The sequence below is a fragment of the Corapipo altera genome, unplaced genomic scaffold (genome assembly GCF_003945725.1).
Source record: "Corapipo altera isolate COAL_440 unplaced genomic scaffold, ASM394572v1 75, whole genome shotgun sequence".
In the NCBI taxonomy this organism is placed as follows: domain Eukaryota; kingdom Metazoa; phylum Chordata; class Aves; order Passeriformes; family Pipridae; genus Corapipo; species Corapipo altera.
In genome coordinates this window covers 8,253,042-8,276,834 of record NW_020884887.1, presented here as the reverse complement: position 1 = coordinate 8,276,834, position 23,793 = coordinate 8,253,042, and the positions used below count along the sequence as shown (strand labels likewise).

At 40.0% G+C, this 23,793-nt stretch overlaps 1 protein-coding gene across 8 annotated transcripts in view; it reads right to left on the bottom strand.

Moving 5' to 3' along the window:
- EBF1 (EBF transcription factor 1) overlaps positions 1-23,793 on the bottom strand; it is a 273,326-nt gene that overhangs the window by 71,638 nt on the left and 177,895 nt on the right. For 4 of the 8 annotated variants that reach the window (XM_027643601.1, XM_027643602.1, XM_027643596.1 and 1 more), the window contains exon 8: positions 21,439-21,556. In XM_027643601.1, coding sequence (XP_027499402.1) covers positions 21,439-21,556 — 118 coding nt within the window. Of the gene's footprint in view, positions 1-21,414; positions 21,557-23,793 lie in introns of all 8 variants that reach the window. The other 4 variants (XM_027643594.1, XM_027643595.1, XM_027643598.1 and 1 more) reach the window with 1 other exon arrangement.

Below are 23,793 nucleotides of genomic sequence, written 5' to 3'. Positions count from 1 at the left end.
TAAGGATTTACTATAAAGATAAGAGTGTGAAAGCCACCCACATGTTAGCACCATGCAGGATAACACCCTTGCACCCATGAGTTACCTAATGTGGCTGTGTGGTGAATTACTTAATGAGGCACAGCCCCTGTCCTAAATTCTTCTAATTGTAAAGACAGAAAATTAACTCATTCACAGAAGCCTAATTTAAAATGCTCCAGACATAAAGTGCTAAAGAGACCCTGTGCATCTTTATGATTATTTAGTGAAGTTCTGGTTGGTTGGAGCTAATTGCAAGAGTCAGTGTGGCTGCTGAGAAGCTCCTTCCTCCCAGCCCCTGGGCAGGGCGGGTGGGCATGGAGCTGAGAAGCAGGAGGGAGCTGGAAAGGGAGCCGTTGAGTCACCCTGAGCAGTGAGTGTTTCTGTGGACGCTGCTGCACTCACAGCACTGGGGATGGCAGGCACCTATGGGGAGCAAACAGACCCTGTCCCTACCTACAAAAGGTTGTAAGTGTCAGGCACAGACTTTTCCACTACTTAAGCTGATGGGGATGCCAGCTCCAGTGAAAAACACAAACAGGCAGAAAAAAATCATTACCCTACCCCAAACTCAGCAGAGCACAGCCATTAACTTTTACATGAGCTAACAAAAGAAACATCCCAACATTATCGTCATGAAAATGTAGCGCACGCACAGAAGTAACTTCAATATGTTTAATTTGGATTCAAGTTACTTGCATAAAACTGTGTATAAAAACCATTGCAGTGTCCAAAAGCAAATGCTTTCCCTTTAGCCAAGCTCACAGCAACAGATTTACAGTGAAAGCAGCTTTTCAAAATGCCATCTAGCCCTTTCATAGGATCAAACTTTTTCATAAATAAAAATTAAAATCACTTCCAAATTACACCCTTTCCAGTATTCCCAGTTGATTGTGGACACAACCCCCCACAATAAAACCCAAAGATAATCAGTTTCCCATGTGTCAGAGAATGAGCTACTTTTCTTAAAGACTACAAGCAACATTTTTTTCCTAAATACCAGTGAATAAAAACTATTTGAGACCATAAGCCATTAACAGAAAACATATGCAGGCTTTGCTGAAAGGGTTGTCAAACACTGGAAGAGGCTGCCCAGAGAAGAGGTTTAGTCACCATCCCTGGGGGTATTTAAAAGCTGTGTATATGTGGCACTTGGGGACATGGTTTAGTGATGGGCTTGGCAGTGCTGGGTTTACAGTTGGACTCATTGATCTTAGAGGTTTTTTTCCAAAGTAAATGATTCTACGATTCAAAATCGTAATTCAATTCATCTTTAAAATAAAAGCAAGACACCACTGTGCAGTTACAGGTCCCCACTAAAGTTCTTGTATTTACCTTGTGATGTTCTTTGCAGTACCTGCATTGCACTCAGGGGTACAAGGTGCTGCACTGTCTGTTCTCCTCATGTATTTGATTCTGATACTTTATACATGTATTTGCTTCCTATCAAATACATGCCAAGTCTCATCCATGGCAGCTGGGGGGACTTTGGCAGACACAGGTCTCTGAGCTGAACTGGGGCTGTGAGTTGTTCACTGGGACACTCTCGCCCACAAAGTCAATGTGACCAATCACACGTGTAATCTCATTTAAATATGTAGAAATTGTGCTGAATCAGTGCCTCATGAACACTGCTGGCAATAGCCCAGGACATCTCCCCTGACGATGAAAAGGCAGGACTTGGTGGTTTAAAAAGCAGGGCAGGATGGTACCCTTTGCAGGCACAGAATGAGACGGAGTGAGAGCACTGTGCATTCCCAAAAGATTTCAGGGCATTATTTTCCCATATCACAAAAACCAGTGGGACCTCCCAACTTTCCCCAAACAGCTTCTCTTATTTTACAATGCAAGTGTCTACACAGATTGGAAGGGCTGCAGGAAGGTGCTGCCCTGCCAGGGATATGACACTCAAGGGCTGCATCCCAAGGAAGCCTGAGGAGACGTGCTGAGGGAGGCATCCAGACTGCTACCTGTTTTTGAAGGCACAAAATATGTTTATACAATGACATGTTTGCAACAACCAGTGTCATTCAGGACATTAATCTTACTAAAACTTTACCCTTCCCAGGCCCTTTGCTTGGAGAACTAAGGAGGATGGAAGAATTGGGTCCCATTTGCAGCATCACCACAGGTAACACTGGGAGGGGGGCAAGGCAATGACCTCAGCTCTATTTATGCCCCTGGTACAAATGTCTGGCCAGTTCAGGCCCTCAGCTCTTCATACTTCTTCTGTTAATCATTTGGCAACTTCCAAAGTGCTGTCTGGAAGGTGTTTACTTCTGTGCAACCTTAGAAAAACAGAACTAGGCAGAATAATCTTTTCACTTGGAGACCTTTTTCTACATTTTGTTTTGGTCAGAGGAGAAACCAAAATACAGAACTTTTTTTTCTTTCCAGAATGCAAAGTTCCAGAATCTCTATCTGAAATTAACTAAAACACTCTTCAATATTTCCAAGAAAAACAAAATGTTTTGTTTCAAAATATTATCACTTCTCATGCCCTTCTGTAACACCAAAGCATCATTTCTAAAATGGTGTTTTTAAAACAAATAGAAATAAGTTACATAAAATTTAGTTTTTCCTGTAGAAAAAGATATTTTAGTCAAAGTCTGAAGCTTCACTGATAGAAAAACGCAGTGAAGGACCTTAGACCAGTTCCAATAAAGGCACTGACATGTACAAAATTGATAACATGAACAGACTTTAAGTCTAGAGAACAATTATAACCAAAAAAAGAATAATTACACACCCCTACACATATAAACTTTTTATCTTAAATGAAAAACTGGAAGCCCACTACAGTCAGAACAAAAAGAGTTTTGTAACCCAACTCTCAGACAAGATTTTCAGACTTTCTAGTGTGAGAGCATTATGTTCACTGCATCTTTTCAGAACAGTTGTGGGGCTGAGGAAAAACTAAATATCACCCTCCAACTGCAGGCACAGACCTTGCAGCTCCTTGCTGAAGGTGATGTGGTCACATCCTCCACCTGCTGAAATGGCCCAGCAGCTGAGTCTTAATGAGCTGCCCTCCTTCTTTGCATAATATCAAGGCAAATCAGTGCTCACATCTGACATGTTTCATTGTGCTGCTCCTGCAGGTCGAGCTCACAGATAGAGGTGTCAGAGGGAGGCACTGCAATCCCAAACTTATTGAAGCCAAAGGGAATTTTGCCACCGACTTCAAAGCTAAGGTCTCTATCGATAAATGTTAAGGATTTATGTGCAAAGTCCTTAATGACCTCAAGGGAAATGAGGTTCTTATGAAATCTTCATCTTTTCTCAGAACACACATTGTTAAAATCTTGTCACCTCCCATGCAAAGGATGGCAGGTGCCAGCTGCAGCACACAGGGAGCAAAACCGAAAGTTTTTTGTTGTGTGCTGTGTGTGTCGGTTCCTGTGTTCCTGCAACTCCCAGCTACTGATATACAGGGGATTTTTCTTCCTTCAAACTGTGACAATAAAATGATTACCCCACCACAGTTTAGCATAATGGTTCAGAAATGCTCATGGCATATTGCAGAGTTAAAGTGGAAATTATTAGGTAGCTCTTCTTTGTTATAATAATGATCACTCCACAAATAAAAGCTCTTCTCCCAAAGGTACTGCAAGGCACAAAATGCTAATTCTGAAGATTATGTGTGCGCTTTTATTAAATATTACTATGCCCTGTCTGTTTGAGGGCTTCACTGCTCTGATTGTTTTATGAGTGCCATGTTAATGTCAGCCCCATCTTGCTAGCAGCAGGCACACATTTTAGCTTTTGTATGAGAGTTGATCAAAGGCCACGTGCTGAGGGAATTGCTGAGAAAACACGGACAAGCGATAAAAATCTAACAGATTAATTGGTTTAAATTTCATTTCAGGGCGTTGAACTTTGGCTCAGGACACGAGTACTACACTACCAGTCAGGGCCTAATTACCACATTTCCAATTTGCCTCTGAACAATGCTTGGCAGGGAGAATAATAACAGTACTAATAATACTAATAACAATAATAATAATAACTAAACAACAGCAATGATGTCTCCTCTTAGCTTCTTGTACATGTTTAACAACCAACTTTGTGTGCAGGCAATTGCACCAGGAAATTGCTCTCCCCTACACCCCCACCCACCTGTCTCCCGAGCATTTCCACCCACCTCAAATAACACCTGATGACAGAAGAAATAGCAGGCACCCTCAGGAGCATCTGAATTTACAGAATCAATAATCTACCAATTCCAGTCCCTCATAAACACACAGTGGACATTTCATACTCTTAATTAGGGACCTGCATTTCTAAACAGAGATAGCTTCTTATCCTCCAACAGAAATGATCTGTTCCACTGATAGAAAACAGAGGCCAGAGGGGAAAAAAAGCATATTTACCACAAAGTTTATGGGTGGCCTTGGAATAAGGGTTAATTGAGCTTAGAGGTAAATGTTCACTGAGGTGAATTAGTGGGATGCACAGCTATCAGCAGGGCTCTGGGACTGCTCTTATTTAGCTTCTGAAATGTATTTGCTCTATGATTAATATCCAGTTTGTGCTGGTGACTGTAAGAATGACCTCGCCTGCAGTTTTTATCATGAAGTGTGGTTTCATCCTCTATTATTCCACAGATGAGGCTCTGACAACAGTTGCTGCATCACAACAGGAGTTTAAATGATGGGGCACATGCTTTTATTTTTCTTCTCTTTAAGAGTATTGTGACACGCAAGGAGAGTTGCATAAAGGCAGTTTAAACTGGAAATTAAGAGGAACAGGGAATTTATGTCTCATCTTAGAGGAAGTACTGAAAATATCTGGAGTTTAATTTAATTTTCCTTTTTTTCCTTGGGTAAAACCTAATTCCCAGCTAAATAAATAAATGAGCCACAGATTAACCCACAGTTTATGGGTCTGATCCTGCAACCTGTTAAATGCTTTCACCAAACTACTGCTTTTCAGATATCAACACAAATCAGTTTTAAGCACTCAAAACCGTCACTTACTGAAGTTGTGATTCAACAAACCACTCAAGTCAGTGCTTAACAACCCAGCTGAAGAAGTTCGAGAATAAGGAGCTCAATTTTTTAAGATAGCTGGGCAGTGCCCTATGCAAAGCTGCCAAGAGCTGTGCAGTGTATATGGAGCTGGGGCTTCCCATTTCAAAACAAACTGAGGTTACATGTGGACCACCCTGTGCAATGCAGGGCTCACACAAGACACACCTGACACAGGAACCGGCAGCAGCAGAACCAACACACCAAGGACAACACACCGACCTCAGGAACTGAGTGCTGTGGCTACTCAGTGCTGGAGACAGTCAAACATAGCAACAGCTCAGTGCTAACTCTGGGATATCTACAGCATTTTTATATCATCTGGTGTAGATCTTCCCTCAGGTACCTCACAGCTATTGAAAACATGTAGGGTTTGTCACTGAGCAAGGCAGTGCCCAGGAATGGTCTGAACCTAAATTCTTTTCCCACAGCACTCTGGAGGTGAAGCTGTGCAGCACTTGTTGGAATGCTCAAGGCCTCTTTTGATCAGCAATTTTAGTTCTTTAGAAGGGAACAAAAACATTATTTCTTCCTTTTTTTGAATTATAAATTTACATAGGTGTTACACAGGAGGAGAGAAGGGTTATTCCATTCATCACTGGTTTTGTGGATCTTCAACATTAAGCACTTTAATAGATCAATTTTAACATGGGAAAAATGTGGGGTTTTTTTCAGAACTGAAAATTATCATTTTTCCAAAATTTGCTAGTTTGAGACAATGAACCAAATATTTTGGGGGGGGGGGGGGGGGGTGTTGAGCTGGGCTGTTCTGTTGAGGGGAAGGATTGTTTGGAGTTTGTGGGGCTTTATTTTATTTTTCCCAAAATAATGTTCTCATTCCTGAGAAGCAAAATTGCCACAATCTGCTCACCTAATCTGAGCATGCTGAAAAGGTGAACCCTAAAAAGTTTGGTGCCCAGGCAGAGGTGCCACTCCAGCCTGGTATGTGGAGGCATTCTTGGAGCTGTATCCAGCACAAGCAGAAAGCAGCCAAAGTTTGTGAGACCAGCTTGCATGGGCACAGCCTGCAGGACCAGCCCAAAGGGTCAGTCATGGACACTTCAGGGAAAGGGAACGGGCAGAGTTTTTACATATTGTACCAGAGCATTAAATCTTCACTCTTAAGCTAAACAATGTGTTTGCTGTTTATCTTACTAAAGTGATGATCTTCCTGCTTTCCTTTCACGTATCGCAGCCGGCTCTCTCTCCTATTCTCTCCTGACAATAAGCAGCTGCTGTGCAGGAAACAGGGTAACAGAGGTTTCCCTCTCGAGCAGATAACTCACGCAGCTTTATGTGACACAGGCACGAGGATGTGATGCCCTGCTGCCCCTTCCCAGCTCTCTCCTTTACGGCATCTTGATATTTGGGACTTAGCATGTGCAGGCTTTAAAGATTACAACACCCTGCCAAAAATGGCAACCTCCTCCTGGTTCTTCATGACATCTGCACCGGGTGAAATCACTGAACCAAAAATATACGCGCCGTGCAAGCCCTCCAGGTTGGGGGAAGGGAGGGAAGGTTGCCTTTGTTTCTGTTTTCCAATAGTGAAATTAAAGGTCTTGGCTGTGAATTTTCTGCCTAACATTTTGGATGCTCAGTTCCCATTAATGGGAATTGAAAATGTAAATTACCTGGGATAATATTCCACCTACAATCAATACTTAAGCCAATGTTTCTCTTTTATCCTTGCTGATGCCTCAGCCAGCAAAGTTACATTTTATGGAGTCCTCTGTGTTTCTCTTTCCTTAATGATTTCCAAAGCTCTCAGTTGTTGATCAGTGCCTAAAAAATGACTGCATGGAAAAAGGAGGCAATCCAGAATAATGGGAGACCTGTTACAAAAAATCTCTGCTGTGTATTTTACTTAAAATGTTTCCATAAAATATTGATTTAGTTATCTCTATATGATTACAAGAAATGCATTATCATTCATTCTCTTAAACCCTTTCACATCACAGAGGAAGTGTTGGGAGTTTTTTTGCTTCTTTTTTTTTTTGTTTTGTTTTGTTCTACTTTTAGAGCTACCTCCAGCTTTCCAAAAATTAATAAAACAGCTAGTATCCTTAATATCTTCCTGCAAGTCAGTAAAACTTGACCTTCAAAGAGAGGTCTGTCATGTTTGTCTGGCAAATAATAAATTCCCCAAGAAAAATGAAATGTTGCAAAACCAGTTAAAATTCTGTTAAATTAAATATATAGGCTCAGCCAAAAACATTAATATATAAAAACAGCACAGGTATTATTATTCTTGAAAAAATACATATGCAGTCTCTCTCTAAATATATATATACATTTCAAGAAGCCTAACAATTTTATTGTGAATTTTTTTTGACACACTGCTCTGCTTTTTCGTTCCCAGGAAATTTTGTGCAGGTTTTGAGCTATGATTTTTGCATTCATTATTTTCGCCCCAGAATTGGAGGACTTCCATTTTGAGTCAGCCATGAAGAAACTGTTGTGGGTGGCCTTGGCCAAACATTGCTCCCTGCCTAAACCAGTGCAGCCTCTCAGCTCCAGCACTGCCACAGTCTCTGTTCTCTTGAGCAGCTTGGGTTCACAGGGACATGCACTGGACTGGGAGATAAAACAGCACATCCAAGAATATTGGATAGGGCCTAAGAAATGTTGGCAGCACTTCCACAAATGGGGCCACATTTGCTGAGATCCCAACACCAAACCAGTGACTGCTCTCCTCCCTCAGGGATGCACAGACTTATTTTAAACCTAAGCAAGACAAATGCTTTCCCATGAGCCCCCAAGTTATTGCACTTCTATTTCTTCACTCCTTCCTTCAGCCCATGGTGTTACTTGCAAAGGCACAGGAATGATAAGGCAAAGCCAAAGGCAATACCATGCAGGGGACAAAGGTGTGACACACGCATGGGATTGCACCGTTGTATCTGAACATGGACTTTAAAAGTTTTGTTAGTAAAACAGTGAAAAAAATCCTTTATGTTTCCCCCATTTCAATTTCAGTGGCTTCCCACTGATTTAACTTCCGCTGATGAAGTTACAGAGCCCAACTAAGCAAATATGACCATTAAAAAACAATAGGTATGTCCAGAAAGGAGACTGCATCTGGTTAAGTGCACTAAAGTTTAAAAATAGTTGCACTGATGCAATTTCTGTGTGAGGATAAAGGCAACCTTGCGAATGGAAGCCCAAAATGTGCAATATGAATCAACCCTAAAAGTTTGTCAAAACAAACATCTCTGCATAGCTCACATACTCCAAATAATACTTAATTTTCCTGACTGGTCCTTCAGGATCCAACAAAGCATTTTATAGGATGGAACCAGCCATTTGCTGAATGTTAACCCTGTGGTTTACTGTTTTGTTGAATCACAACCTAACAGAAGGGCAGGTGGATGCAATTTCTGAATTCCAGGTTTGTTTTACCCTCACTCTAGTCTTGTTTTCTCTCTTTTATTTTCCATCAGTATCTTAAAACAATAAATCTCCCACAGCAAATGTCTCTAGAGTTAGAACATGGGACTAGATAAAAGCACCTTGGCCACAGCACCTCCTCTCTGTAAGGTGTACACAACTCAGCATCCAGAGTACAACAGGGGTGAGCCCTGATGCTCTGATGTACACTGGTGTGTTATGGCCACATTGGCAAGGTTTAGTTGATGATATACATAAACTATTTTAGATGAAACATAGACTTCAATCAAAATCTAAATTCTCACTGCCAAACTAAATATTAGTATCAATTAAAATTTAATGGAATCTTTCACTATCACAAAATAAAACTCAGAACTCTGCTCCCCCAAAATAAGTTAAAACTCCTGTTATGTCATACAGTACAACAATCAGAAATTCACCTGAGATGAATTCTAGAGCAAACAAAAAATGTATTTTCCTGATAAAAACATGATCCAACTAAAATTAATTTTTAGCTGAGGTCTCTTTGTTCAGCAGAATTGAGAAAGTCTGCCCACAACAGAGAGCTCACAGTAATCGTCTTTCAGAAACAGAACAACCCGCACAGAAACACAAAGCAGTCCTGCCAGGGACAGGGAGTGCCTGTAATCCACTTTCTTCAAGGGAAATTCAAGTATCCTAAGAGTTCTTATTCCTCATCTGATTTCTCTCACAAATCACAGGCTCTCTAATGCAATTTTCTGGAGTCTGAGAATCATAAAGTCAAATATGAACAAGTCTAGTGGAAAATCTGTGACGCTAATCTTGGCCTACGTTGTACTTTTAACAGGCACTGAATTTGTGCACCGGATTATCCAGATGGCCATACAGGAATCATCCTGATAGGATTAAACCTTTGTGCTGAACTCTGCTCCATCTGTTCTCGGAGGTTTGCCTATCGCTATCAGAATACGAATGTTCAGCCTATGTCTAACACCATGACTGAAAGCCCCTATTTACCACACACACACACACACATATGTATATGTGCACACACATATCCTTGAGTACTTGATTAGTAATGTGAGATGAAGTTACCCTGAAGTTTACCACTAAAGAAACATATTGGTTTTATTATTCTTTTGAAGAACAAAGTGTGCTATATCTAAATTCAAACAAAAGAGCATTTTTGTTGTTGTTCTGGGACTTGTTCAATTCATTAAACTATAATACTCCCATAAATTTATAGATGAAGGCATGACTAAACATAAAGCAGGAAGGCTCTTCATCTTTGAAATCTATTAGTGTATGAGGATGTATGACACAATTGCACTTTGAAGATGTCATGGTTAAATATTTCAGATTAAAAACCAGCCAACAACAAAACACATGCATGCACACAGCACTGGTAGTTGTTATTTGCAGCTCAATCTAGTCACAGCCCAAGAACAAAAAAGTAATAATCAGTCCCAGTAAAAGAAAAGCTTATTCCCATTAATGTTGCTTTCTGCTTTTATTATCTATTAATGACACTCTTCTGCATTCATTGTTGCAGCCTGCCAGATGCAGCAAAGATCCATATTCATCATGTGCAAAAAATTGTGCTTAGGCTGTCTCTGTGACAGGTTACACAGAGCTGCCAACAGAGAGACCGAGGTCCGATGCACGGCCTCGGGTTTCCAGGCCCTGGGCCAAGGGAAAAGGTAGAAAATCTGGCTCTTCTGTAGGAAAAGCATCCCAGTGATCAGAAGGTTTAACTAAATTTCTGTCCTGGCCAGAAATACACTGCAAACTAATGACTACCTGGGATGGAAAAGGTGGATAAGAAAAAGAAAAAAATTAAAATAATAATTAATAATAACAACAATAATAATAATAATAGATTCAGCAATGCAATATAACACTCAGCCCATGCTTGTGATGGCAGCAGTACAGCAATGGAGGAGACATAACCTGAATTGCATTTCAGGCAGCAGCTCTGATTGCATGGCAGAGACTGAGACCCCCTTGTCTCTGCTGTGCAGGGTCTTTCAGACTGTTTTTTTCCTCTGTTTTTTGTGCTGCTCTGAGTGCAAAGTCAGGCACCCCCTCCCAACCATTTCGGCTTTACTTGCAAAAACATAAGCATAAAATTATATTTATAGTTCATAGTATCTGTCCAGCAATGACACCACATAAAACCAGCACACTGAAAATGTGAGTGAATACTTTGGACTTGAGCCTACAAACGCTTAGAGAAGTTGTTCTTTCAATGTCTTTGATAAAGTCATGCAAGGTTTTTATTTATTTATTTAGGGCCGTATTCAGACCACCTACCTAAGGCATTGCAGCATGTCAAACATCAGACTCTGGCTCTGGCTGGCTGAGTCAGTCTGTCTAAATTAGGATCCTCTTTCTGCTATACAATGAGCAAAAATGGGAAGACACCTCTGGAAGCCCGGAGACCCAGGGAGTTCCGTGCTGGCTCATGGAAGTACCATGGGACCTCGGCAAGACGGTATCATAGGGAGGAAGTAGCCAGAAGCAACCTCATAAAAAATATTTGGCAGCTGATACAGAGCAGACACCTGACTCTGGGCTTTCCAGCAGGCATCTCTGCTCAGGCTCAGGGCTGAAGAAGGAGGCAGCACTCAGCATCACCTTCAAGGTCGCAATCCCAGGAAAAGAATAATTTTCCCCAAAGGGCCCCTAATCAGAGTAACTTTACTTTTCGGTGCCTCAGGAGCCAAACCTGGTCAGAAATATTTCTTTCCCCTCCCTTCATCTCCTCAAAGAGCCCATGAAGTTGAGCAATGCTCTCACCTGCAGGAAAGTGCCGTGACCTCAAACCAAACCCACAAGCTGCAGCTGGAAAGATGAGCAGCGCTGCGGTCAGACCTGCAATTTGCCTCCGAGTGCTGGCCTTCCCTCTCGGCATGGGTCATGTAACACCAAACCTATGGATTCCATATGCAAGCCTGGGTTTTCAGGGAGCAGCAACACGAGCTGTCTATTCAGTCTCCAGCAGTGGGGGAGAGATCCAGCACGTCTGCTGCCATTTCACAACCCAAAAGGGACCTCTGTGGGAAACACTCTTTGCTTTTTCACAGGATAGATACAGAACCTCTGAGAAAGCTACTACAAAACCATAATGATACGGTATTAACCAAACATAATTAATTTGGATCTTTACACTCCCATTGCTAACAGACACTTCAACGGTAGTACAGTAAAGAGCATACAGGTTCCTGCAGCACTTGGGACTAGATTTTTGGAAGTATCCACCCATCCAGGGGTTCCTGTAAGCAACTAATGGAATTTTCAAAGTATGGGGCAGACAGGCATAGAAATTCTGCAGCCAGAGTTTTAAAAATCCCACTAAACACCTACCTGCAGCTTTAGGCACCTTGGTGCTTTGAGAGTTTGGCTTTAGGTCCAAGAATTTCCAAAAAAGTTGATTTGGCATACCTACACAATATTGACCACTTGCCTCACAAGAATGGATCAGAAGTTCAAAAAGTCCTAAACATCCACTTCATGAAGGGCAGTATCTTGTTAAGCATTTCACTGTGGCCATTGTACCTTAACTTGTAGATCTAAATGTTTGAGTTACTTTTGAGAAATAAATTTAAACCACTAAAATTTAGGTAAGTTTTTCACAAAACTTTATTCTTGATCTTTTTAATAAACTTCCTAAGCCTATTCATTTTGCTCAATGAGGTCATAAACCAGCACTGCTTATATTACAGTCACTTTCACTCTAAAGATTTGTTTTGTCACAAAGAGAACTATAAATTCATGGAATGAAGGTGGAAAGTAGAAAGGACTAATTGTGACAAAGCTTTCTGGTTATGCTCAGCAAACAGTTTGAGCTAAGATTTTAAAAAACACTTTATGAAGTTGCACTACTGGCTTTAATGAAAGTACACTTTCTGCAATGCCATACACTCCTGAAAATCTTGTATTCTGGATTTGGGCCAAACACAAAGCCTGTCTCCATTCCAATATTAATTATTAGTAGCTTATTTTTATTCTTTACTACTAAACATTAATAATTTTCAGATGGCAAATCAGATTAGAAAAACCACTCCATACATACCACCGTGGTGGGTTCCATTTTCTGCATCAGTGTCCTGATTTATGCTATTAACTAATTTCCTTGCATATGGAGGAGCTTTGTCAAATACTCATTTTGCTGGGGAAACACTTGGCAGGCCCCCTGCAATGGACAGTAGGAGGGATACTCGAATGCTTACACCGATCTTCTCTCAGCTCACTGAGAAGATGTACAACCTGAGGTGCAAAAATTACTGAATTCTATATTTTTGAAGTTTTCTAAACAGAACATTCTAAATGACAGTTTGGTGGAAAATTTTCATCTGAACAAAACTTTAATCTTGAGATTGTTATCACTCAGTTGATTCGCAGCTTTGGACCTAATTTTCATGGGAGCAAAGACCTTTCATAACCACTGATTGCTTTGGGGTATCTAAATACTGGGGTGCTCAACATGAAACATTTGGAAGTGTCCAGATACCTGCAAACGGCTGTGAACACCATTCTTTGATATTCATGACATTTTACAACATCCAGATGAGTTCTCAGAAAATCACAAGTTCTTGGCCTTCACTTCCAAACCACAATTCACAAAACTCTTTTCCTTCGCACTCTGCCCAAATCAGCAGGGGAATGAAGTGGAAAAAAACATCTTTTCCCAACATAACACCAATAAAGATATCCTATAATGAAAAAGCTAAATTAGAGGAATTTGTTCAGAAATAATATTAATCATACCACAATAACAGAATGTTTTGTCATTACCTGGTATGCCCATCTTGGAAGGTTGAAAAAACAACGTCTGGCAAAACTTCACTGCCAAATGGTGCAATACCTCTCAAACATTTCTGTAATCCTAATGTCAGTCTTCTCCCCTATGATGCCACTGTATTAGTGACATAGTGGCCAGAAAAGCAAATTGAAATGTAATGAATGCTCAGTAACTATGAATATTCATTGACTATTTGAATGTTCTCCTGTATTGGCACCTGTGAAGTTTCTGCCAAACGGAGTAGCTAAGGTTTTTCTGCTTGCATAACTGTATTCCAAATCCTCTGAAGTCTGGAGAGAAACCTCAAACCTCCAGCAAGTGGTTGGTCTAACTCTCCAAATGAGAGTCAACTCTTATGGTGGTTGGAGAATTTCCATCTGAACTTTTCTCTCTTAAACAAAACAGGGTTCTCTGCTGTAACAAAACAGGTTTTTTTCTATACAAATCTGTATCAAAATTTAATGGCAGTTTTCCCCATATTTTCTTCTTTTTGCAATTTTGGGAGCAGAGTTCTGAAAGCTCCTCTGGGAAATTCACAAAATGTTCTTTATCTTCATCCAGCTACTATTTTTCCATGAATTCATGACACCCTCGTAACAATAGAAGGTAACAACATATCACAGCTTGACATCACTTAGATATTCAGGGGGAAGGGCTGAGTTTTTTGTGGGTTTTTTGTTTGGTTGGTTTTTTGTGGGTCTTTTTTTGGTTTTGTTTTGCTTGTTTGTTTGTTTTTATAATTTATTTGAAAACCAAAAAGGACAGTTGCTCATGGGTAGAAACTCCCACACCTTATCTTTTTAAAATTGAAGTGTCTCCCAGTTCCATTTTAGCATTTTTTCCTTTCTCAATTAAACGTGACACTAGATCCCTGATAAGTGACTGTCAAGCAGGAATCTTTTCTAACTATGGTAATTGGAGTAGCCAAATTTGAATTTGACTTTTCAAGAGGTACTTCTATGGACATTATGTAAAAGAAATCCTTTTAATAATGACTAGAATACTTCAAATAGTATCTCCCTGAGTTTCCTGCAACATAGCAGCAGCAATGTTAGTACACATATGTTATGCAGTAATCTTTAAATAATGAAAAAAATCATGAACTCAAACTTCCAACTTCATAAATAGCAGAACTAATGGCAGAACTGAAATTCTGGAATCTTCTCGCCTAAATCAGTCATTTAAAATCCACCTTCATTGTTTAAATCTTGTTTTCATTTAGCCTCAGACTAAAAACAAATTTTGAAAGATCAGAATTGCTGCAGCCAGATATTCTAAGTTTTTGAGTATCTCTCCTTAATGGATAATTTACGACCCAGACAAATAGAAACAGAAGATTTTCTGCTTTTTGTTTGATATGACTGGCTATGAGAAGGGCGGCTCCACCTACCCACCCACCCAGTTCTTATGCAATTCTTGGTAATATCCAAAAAGGAAGCAGGATCCGGGCCTGTAGACAGAGACTGTGCTCTGGTGAAGATTAAAAAAGACATAAGTATAATTCAGTGGGGTTCAATTTAATCAGCTCAGTTTTGGTTACCTAAATTGGAGCTGTGCAAATCTTAGCTCTGCTATGTTTTGCTGACCTGATGAATCCTATGATTTTATTCCTGAAGAGATCATTTTGATCACAGAGCCTGACATCCTGCACAGCACCCATCAGATAACTCAGCAATTCCCAGGTGAGGAATTGCTCAAACCCTTAACCTCTCCCCAACCTGCTATATACTTTTTAGGAAAATACCACACCCTGACTTAATATTTGCAACCCGTGGATAACCTGACAGAGTCTTCACAACTTACTTCAAGTGGTCCCAGAGTTAAAATTTTGATGAGATCATACTGGAATCTTTATCTACAAATTTTCTCAAGTAAAGCACCTTTACTTTCTGGCCATGTATTGTCTCTTCAGAGGGCCAAATGCTCTAACTCCATCTGAGTAGACATATTGAACTAATCCAGTCCTAGTGTGCTCATCTCTATTAGAAGTTCCATCTGGATATGAGACAAAAACTTTGCTTTGAGTGAGACAGAGCATGGGATCAGGCTGCCCGGAGAGGTTGAGGAGTCTCCCTCTCCGGAGATATTCAAAACCTGCCTAGATGTGATCCTGTGCAACCCACTCCAGGTAAACCTGCTTTAGCAGGGGATTGGACTGGATGATCTCCAGAGGTCCCTTCCAACCCCAACTATTCCATGATTCTGTGAAACAGACAGTAAGACCAAAGGGTAGTGAAGAGGTTAATATTACACACTCAGTGAGGTCAAGCTCCAAGAACATATAACAAGCCATTATGTAAAAAATTGCCTGAATTTATGAGTCACTGCATTTATGAAGGAACCGATATGAAAAAGACAACTTGGCAAAAATAAAGAAAATTATTTCCAGCTTGAAGTTTTGCAATCTTTCAGTATATCAAGGCTCACTTACTGTTATTACTATCCATGTTGTGCAATGTTCTAAAAGTCACATTTTTTCCCTTGTGTATGCATAGAGATGTCCAACAACCCAAGGTATTCTTCCCTCATAGAAAATAAATTAGAAAGCGAACGTAACTCAGAATAACATGCAAGATCCCCTCAAGTAGAGTGGTAGAATCCTAATATTTTTTTTCAATATTTTCCTTCTAAATAATAAATCAAGCCCCCTGCATTTTTCTATATGGAATGATACAGTGCAGAAAAAGCTTGTGTGTTTATATTTCTCATATAATCACAAAAACATTCTTCTTAGCGCAGCACTAAGCTATAACAGGTGCTTCCACCCATAGATGAAACAAGTCACACTTTGAAGTTTCTTTATTTAAAGGTGGTCAGTTTGTGAATGCAGTAGTCCCTAACTTTGATTATGAACCTGAACCTGTACCATCTAAGGTTAAAATGTATCAAATTTTGAAGATTAAGTTTTCTCAACTTGCTGACATTTTTCACTTCAGTCAGTATTCTGTCTTGTAGTGATAATTTCATCAATTAGCATGGAGACAGGCAACATGAAGGGATTCAGGGTTGAAATGGTTAAAATGGAGCTCATAGGGGCATTCTCCTAATGACTCCCCACACTGTCAATTTTTACTGGTTAATGTTGTGGCAAAGGTACTTACAGCACAAGAAACAGGTCACTAAGTGAGATTTCTGAGCATCTTTCAGGAATTGCCCAGCGCATACAGCTAAATTCAATTCATTCTCAACAGTTCTATTACAGTAAGACTAGATAACAATGATATTTAAAGGCAGTCAATCTCAAAGGTTTATTTTAAAGATTATCTTCTCAAAATAGTTTATATGGTGGGGGAAACTTTCCTTTTTTAATAACCTAAACAGAAAATATCTAATTAACTAAGACACAGCCTAGCAATCATTTTTGCTTTCAAATCTGAGGACTTAGTGGAAAATCTGTGGTTGTGCAGTGACTGTGTGCTCTCAGATTGCCCAGGATGGACAGGATTGTCAAGAAATGCTCTTTAAGTGCCCTACTGCTGACAAGAGGATCTACCTGTCGTATCCAGCACAGCAACTACTTTTCTTTTACTGTAGGAGGTTTTGCACCTGCAGACAAATGGTCTGAGTCACTCATTACTGTCACGAGCTAAAACAACATTGTAAAACCTTGACTGCCTCAGGTACCACAATAAAGTGATCAAATAATCCAGCCATGCACTATCCTTTCCAGCATAAGGCAGTCACTAATAATGGTTTTGCTACATAATGCCCTATTTTAGGTATACACACACAGAGAGATTTATGTATATTTCATATTAAAATAACGGCAGGACATTGCTTTAGAAATCATGGTTGTCTCTGCTTCCACCTGCAAATTTTGACATCATGTCTTATAATTTGTCCCTATTTCTATACTGCATCTTTCATCTTTTGCTGCTGCTGAGCTCAGTCATAACCAAATCATCAGCAAACCACACTATCACCTAATCCTTCAGTGTTTTCCTATGGAGGAGGAAGGAAAAGGAAAAGAAAAAGAAATAAAACTGTCCCTTTAAAAACCAAAGCATTTAAACTGCTTGTCAGTCGTCTTCCTGACAAGGCCACTTGAATGTATTCAGGAATATTTGCATAAACGCTCACAGTGAGTTCACCGTGGCAGCTAGTGCTAATGGTACATAAAGTAATTTAGTCACTTCTCTTAGGCATCTTGTCAGGGTGATAAGCACCTCCTCTTTGCCTTGTTGCGTATTAGATCATTAGATAATAAAGTGTTAGAGCATGCAAACTGACAGGGTCTCAGGGACTATCATTTTTCGAGGGCATTGCGTTCTGCCAGAGAAGAAAAAGAATAGAGAAATTGATGCTGCAATTGGCTTTACATTCTTGTAAAGACATTCAAAGATTTGGGGAGAAAAAAGAATTTTTACTTTGCAATGGTACAAGAGTTTTAACTGGAAACTTTGCAGACATCTGCAGTGGTGGACTTTATGCTGGTAAACTTGAAAAGAATTGTTGCAAACCCTGCCCGAATTCTTCCCTTTCATAATTTCATCACTTAAATTGCATTGGAAAGATTTTGTTTTTAAATTTGACACCCTGGGATGAACTACAAGTTGAAATATATTCTACTGTTGGGGCCTATTGGTTCTTCACTATACGGTTTACTATAGATATATATAATTTAGAAAGGTCAACCACATCAGCTTTCTGGTTTACCATAAATATAAAACAAGTGAGGATCCAACTATTTGTAAATGAAAAAGTGATAATTATTGAAAACCACAGATTAGTGTGGCTTACCCCATTTATACCACACAGAGATGGATGAAATAATTGGCCTCTGCCAGCTATTACTTTTAAAGATAGATATATTTATTTGAAAGACGAGCTTTTTAACCTGCTGGTTTCAAGGGCAGCGTGTGGATATGAAGCCGTGATCTAAGGTCCTGGTTATACTCAGAGGAAAGAGCTACGAAAAAGAACTTTCATTTTACTGTCTGACGAGCAAGATATAAATAGAGATATGTTGGGTGTCCCAAAAATAATCCAGGCTACCTGCTAATGAGATGGTAAAACCCAAATGTGGAGACGCCAGGCTCCTGAGTGGCTCAAGAGGTGCAGTTTTCTTTCCAGCTTTTTGGCACCCAAACTCTCTTTTTGGTGTTGCATAAACTGCAACTCCATGTTTAAGAGCAGTGTGTCCCAGCACAACTTTGTAAGGAAAAATAAGCTGGATATTGTCTAACTAAACTAGGCAATCAACACACCTTCTTGCTACATCCTGTCTCCCCTTTTCCCAGTCCTCACAAAGTCAGGCATTCATCTCTACTGCCATCAGATATTTGTGTTAAAAAGTTAAACACCTAGGAGAGTCCACAGGAGTACATTTGTCAAGGGCATATTATAGTTAGATCCTAGAATTTACAAACCTACGATCAGAAGTTGCTCACCAGAGCAATGAACCAGAGACAAACTAACCATGAGAACGTTCGCTCCCCATCTCCCCGTTTACGGACACTGCTCAGGTCAATCTGTCCTTCCCCTGAGGGAGGCAGAAAAGCTGGGAAGAGAAAAGGCAAACAAACTGTCTCTTTGATATTATCTGAGATAAAAATTCCAAAAACTGAAGAAAAATAATATATACTTCATGACTCAAACTGAAAATAAAAATTAATTTCCATGGAGGAAACTGTCATCTATTCCAATGGGTCTAAGGTTTGTGGAGGCTGCCCAAAATTCGAGAGCATTAAGCCTTTTCCTTTTATTTTTGTTTCTTTAGTTAAATGTTTTAGATATCCAACAGCATCATTTAAAACAGTTACTGGATTTTTTTCCCCCTTTTTTCTTGGGCTCACATGTGCATAGAATTCCTGGAGAGCTGGATTGAAGGGTTTAGGTTAAAAAGAAAGGCTCCACCAAGCCTTTGGAAAGAGAGCAATTTTGTAGTGTGAAGGTTGCTATTCAAAAGTAAGAATTTACTAGCAGTTGCTTTATGAGGTTGCTTGAGAGGTGCCTGAGAAAATAGATTAGAAAAATCACCTTTCCCACAAAAGGTATACATGGAGATATTTTGCAGATGTTGACTTTTAATATTAGCACAGTAACTAAGGTGTGTGTAGATGTCTAAGCAGAGCGTTACCGTTTTTTGTTTCTTTTTGCTAACAGAATTCCTCAGGTTGTAAGAATGGCAATGATATCTGTGGTAAAATGAGATACTACCTTGCATGAGAGTAAGAGCATTTATGTAGGAGAAATTAAGTACTTCCTCGACCAAAAACATGCACTGAGAAGACTGAAATGGGGAAAAAAATAAAGAAAAAAAAAAACAAAAATATGGCAACTACTTTAGTAGGAATATGAGTGAAATAATAGGAGGGGTTTTTTTTAAATACTAGACTTAATGGAAAGGTTACAAAGTTGAACCGAGAGAAGTTTCCTTTTGTAATGTTCTGCCTTCTGCTAATTAATAAAGACAGAGTTCATACATTCCTTATAAATTTTCAGTAAAAATTATGACAGTGGTTTGTTTATTAAATTAGGTTGTTGGCAGGATGAAAAAAAATTCTATAACATGAATTATGACTGAAAATGGCTCATAGCCTACATAAAAAGTTAGAGCTAAATAAATACAGATGTAAGTTATGTTTATATAATGAGAAACGCTGCTGAGCTAAGAATTTTAGGTTAGTAAGTGTGAACTACAGACCTGATTCTGCAAACACTTATCAATACCCTCAGCTTCTCTGACACAAGAAGCCTCATTGATCCCAACAAGACCATATGTGAGCATAATCTTAAATATATGCATAAGTGCTTGCAGGACTGATGCCTGAAAGCATAAACAGAATAAAAACTATTTACAGAGGAATCCTGAGTAGTAGAAACCCACACATTTTCCCATCTCTCAGCATTAATAATTTCTTTTAACGTATCTAGTTAACATTTTTCTGAGTGGCATTTGCTTTCCCAGAGAAAATTTTATCTGGTTTCTTCAAACTCTTTGGAAAAATCTATTTAATTATTCATCAGATCCTTGGCAAATATTTGTGAAACAAACCAGCATAAAGGACTGGTGCCTTCTGCACTCTACTACTTCAATGGGAGCTGAGGGTACACATCTCTTAGAGGGAGCAAGCACCTATTGAATTTAGGATTATAAACAGCTTTGAAGACAAAGAGCTATTCTACCAAGCTGGAACAGAGAGAGGGGAGTGAAATGCCCTCTGTTTTTGTTTTGTTTTTCAGCAGTAGTCATCAACTTTGAGGACAAAGAGCAAAACAAAACATTAATCAAATCCAGATTTTTCAAAGCAGATTTGCACTCAACAACTCCCATTTTAAGCACCTACAGTCACCAGCAGATGTTCCCTTCCAGGACCAGCTGACCCTACAGAAGAGATTACTGTCCCCCAGGCTACTTCCAGCCACGTGCCCTCATCCCACCCTTGCTGGGGTTTACTGTCCTTTCAGAAAAGCCAGACAAATTGCCTTGCACCATTTCTCCTTCAGTCATTTCAGCAAAATAAACTAGATTGGCAAAGAGTGGTTATTTAAACGGTTTAATGCAAATGAACTTCATTGGACTGAAGGAGACCAGGGAGCAAGCAGACAACCATCTTAGCTGGCATGTCCATGGTGAAGAATAGCCTGGAGCAGGGAGGAGAGACAAACAGCTGTGACATGCAGGGAAGAGCAATGTCCTCAGCTGGCACAGCTGGAGCCAGAAGAGAACGTTCATCCATGGCTTGAGTAAGCAGATGGATTTCCAAAAGGGCTCTGCTTTCATTTAGGGTAGTTCAATCTCCTAGAGAGCTCAGCACCCTATAGATAGAAGAAATCCAATCCAAAATTTGGATGCTGAGTGTTTCAGAAAATATGCAGGATGCTTTAGATGTACAGTCAAAAATCAAAGCAGTGGAAAAAAAAAGATCAGACCCCAATTTTGGGTGCTGAATAGATGGAACCAGCACAAAAAAAAAAAAAAAAAAAAAAAAAAGAAATCAGCACACTCCACTGACGCACAGGACAGACTTTGTACCCATGTTTGCTTAATGGTTTGTCATTTCAGTGCATTTAGATCTGACCTACTTGAAAAATTCCCCCTTTGGTCTGGAGGCCAGCATCTTTAAAATATCCAGCCTCAAGGGTATAAACTGTTACAGGACAATTTGAAACCAGTAGCCAGAGACACAAACCAAACAAATCCACATTTAAAGTAGCAATGCCAACCAATGAAAATGATATGCCTACCATGTTCCAGATAAGAAGGCGTACCTTCCGAGGGATCGAGTCTTCGAGCTCTCCGCCCATGCTTGGAATTGTTGTGTACAAACATATTGTCCGACACTGCCAACACATGGCCATCAACGTTGACTGTTGTAGACACCACGACCTGCAAGCACAAGAGCAAAACGTAGGAAAAATTGGATATATCTGTATGTTTTTTAAAAAGCACAGAGTGTAATAAACTCAGTTAAATAAATAACAGCTGGGAGCTGTAGAAAATTGCATAGCTATTTCGCATAATAACTGGTGCTTATGCTGTACAAATCTAACAAGAGACGCTATTGATGAGTGGGTCTTTGGCATCGAAAGCTTTTGATGCAGTTTTAAGTCAAATTGCAGAGTTTGTAGCTGCATGGCAGACAGCACACTGTTAACCATCATTTTAACAAGAGGATCTTTATTAAGTATTTTTTCCCCTATATACAAGGGTAGCTGTGTTTCACCCTAAATTATCCTTCGGTTTCCATGCTGAAGTAGATAGAGCTGTTGACGTTGCAAATGAGAATAAAAGAAAACAAAATGTATTTTGTGAAGTTGTAATGAGAGTTGTTGCTTGCCTTGCCCCCACCCTTCCCTGCTGCCATCCCCTCAGTATGGTCCCTGCAGGTTGTTGGACTTGTCCAAATTTCTCCCAAGTTCTATCTTAGGGAGCACGTATAGGTATGTTTGTGTACATATGCAGGCTTGACAGTGGGGTCTTGATCTGGAGAACACAACCCTATTCATCCAGTGTTAGAATTATTTGTATTTCTCAACTTATCTCAATGTCAACACCTGGGATTTGGTTTGAGGTGAGGGAGACAGAGCAGGACTGCGCTGGAGGCAGGATCCGACACTTCTGGTCCCCAGAGCAGCCTGAGATGGGAGAGGAGCCAACCCAGTAGGGGCAAACAGGCAAATGTTGGGTCCAGAGTAGAAGACCCAGCTGCTCAGAGGTGTCCAGAGGGACCCTTCAAACCTGAGGCTCAGTAGGCACCATCCTAAAGGAAATTCCTGTTCAGGCTGAGGGCACCTGAACCATGAGACATCATGGAGCAAACAAGGGGATGCATGGGACAAGTCCCTTGCAGAGCTGCGAGCCCGTCACACCAGGTCTCCTCCTTCCCCATTCAGACCAAGCAGTGTCAAACTCCCTAGCTTTCATTCAGCCACCCCTCCCACTATATTTTCCCAACAATGTCATTCCCAGTGTTTTACCCCAGCCAAAGATTTGGCCTTCAGCTGGCTGCTGGTTTGCCAGGAGCACGCATCGCCTTCGAGAAGTTTGACTAAAACAATAAGAAGAAATGACCTACACTTCTCCTTACATTAAACAGGGAAAGGGATTAAAGACTGAAACCCACAGAGATATGTTTATTCATGCGACCTCTTACAACCAAATATAATAATTGTCTGTTAATTGCAGTTTCAGCTCCCACCTCATGCTTCGACATGTGAAACAGCAATCAGCAGCTCCTGTTTAATCCACCTATTATGTTGACTAATTAACTTTGCTCGACAGTTTATTTCTTCCTCCATTATCAGCCCCTGTCAGCCGCAAGCACACTGCCGCAAAGGGGGACCTCAGCCCTTTTGATTGATCACCGATAGATTGACATGCAGATTAATTTAATTAGAATCACCTCACTTGAGAAATGAAAGACAATGGCAAGGGGGCTAATAGATCTGCTCTTATAATGAGGCAAGCCTCCAGAGCCACGGCAGAGGATTTCTGATTTATTTTGCTGAATTCCCCAGTTGCTCTGAAAGGCTCTCGCTTTAATTGTTCTTGGTTTTGAGAGGCTTTAGCCTCTGAAGAGGTGAAATGCTTTACAAGGATTGGCAAACATTGGTTCAACTCTCTCAGGAAGCTGCTGCCTCTCAAAGTTGGTCAAATGGGGACACTTAAAGGATCGCTTACAACTATTCAATTCCATCACTTGAATTGGATGGGGGGGAGGGGAAGAAAAAGTGAAAGAAAAAATTTTCTACCTATTTCTGGCCCCTGATTAAAACACTCAAAAAGTAAGCAAAGCTGTTAAACTGCCCATAGCCCATTACAAACTCTTTGTCTTTAAAAAGAGGAATACAAAAGAGAATAGTTTACATTGAAAGGATCCTAAACCCATCCCTCAGAATGGCATTCCAGGCAATAGATTTTTGTATGTGTTTTAAGTGGAAGATATTAAAATACAGAATAAATTATTCAAGAGCTCTTATAGATGGAAATTTTGGAAAAAGGAAGCACCAAACACCACAGGTAAGTTTTTCTGAAATCAAACTAAGGGGAAAAAAACCCTAAGCCCTATATATAAAATTCCAAAAGGGATTTCAAAAGTAATTTATCTACTGCATTCCTGAGGG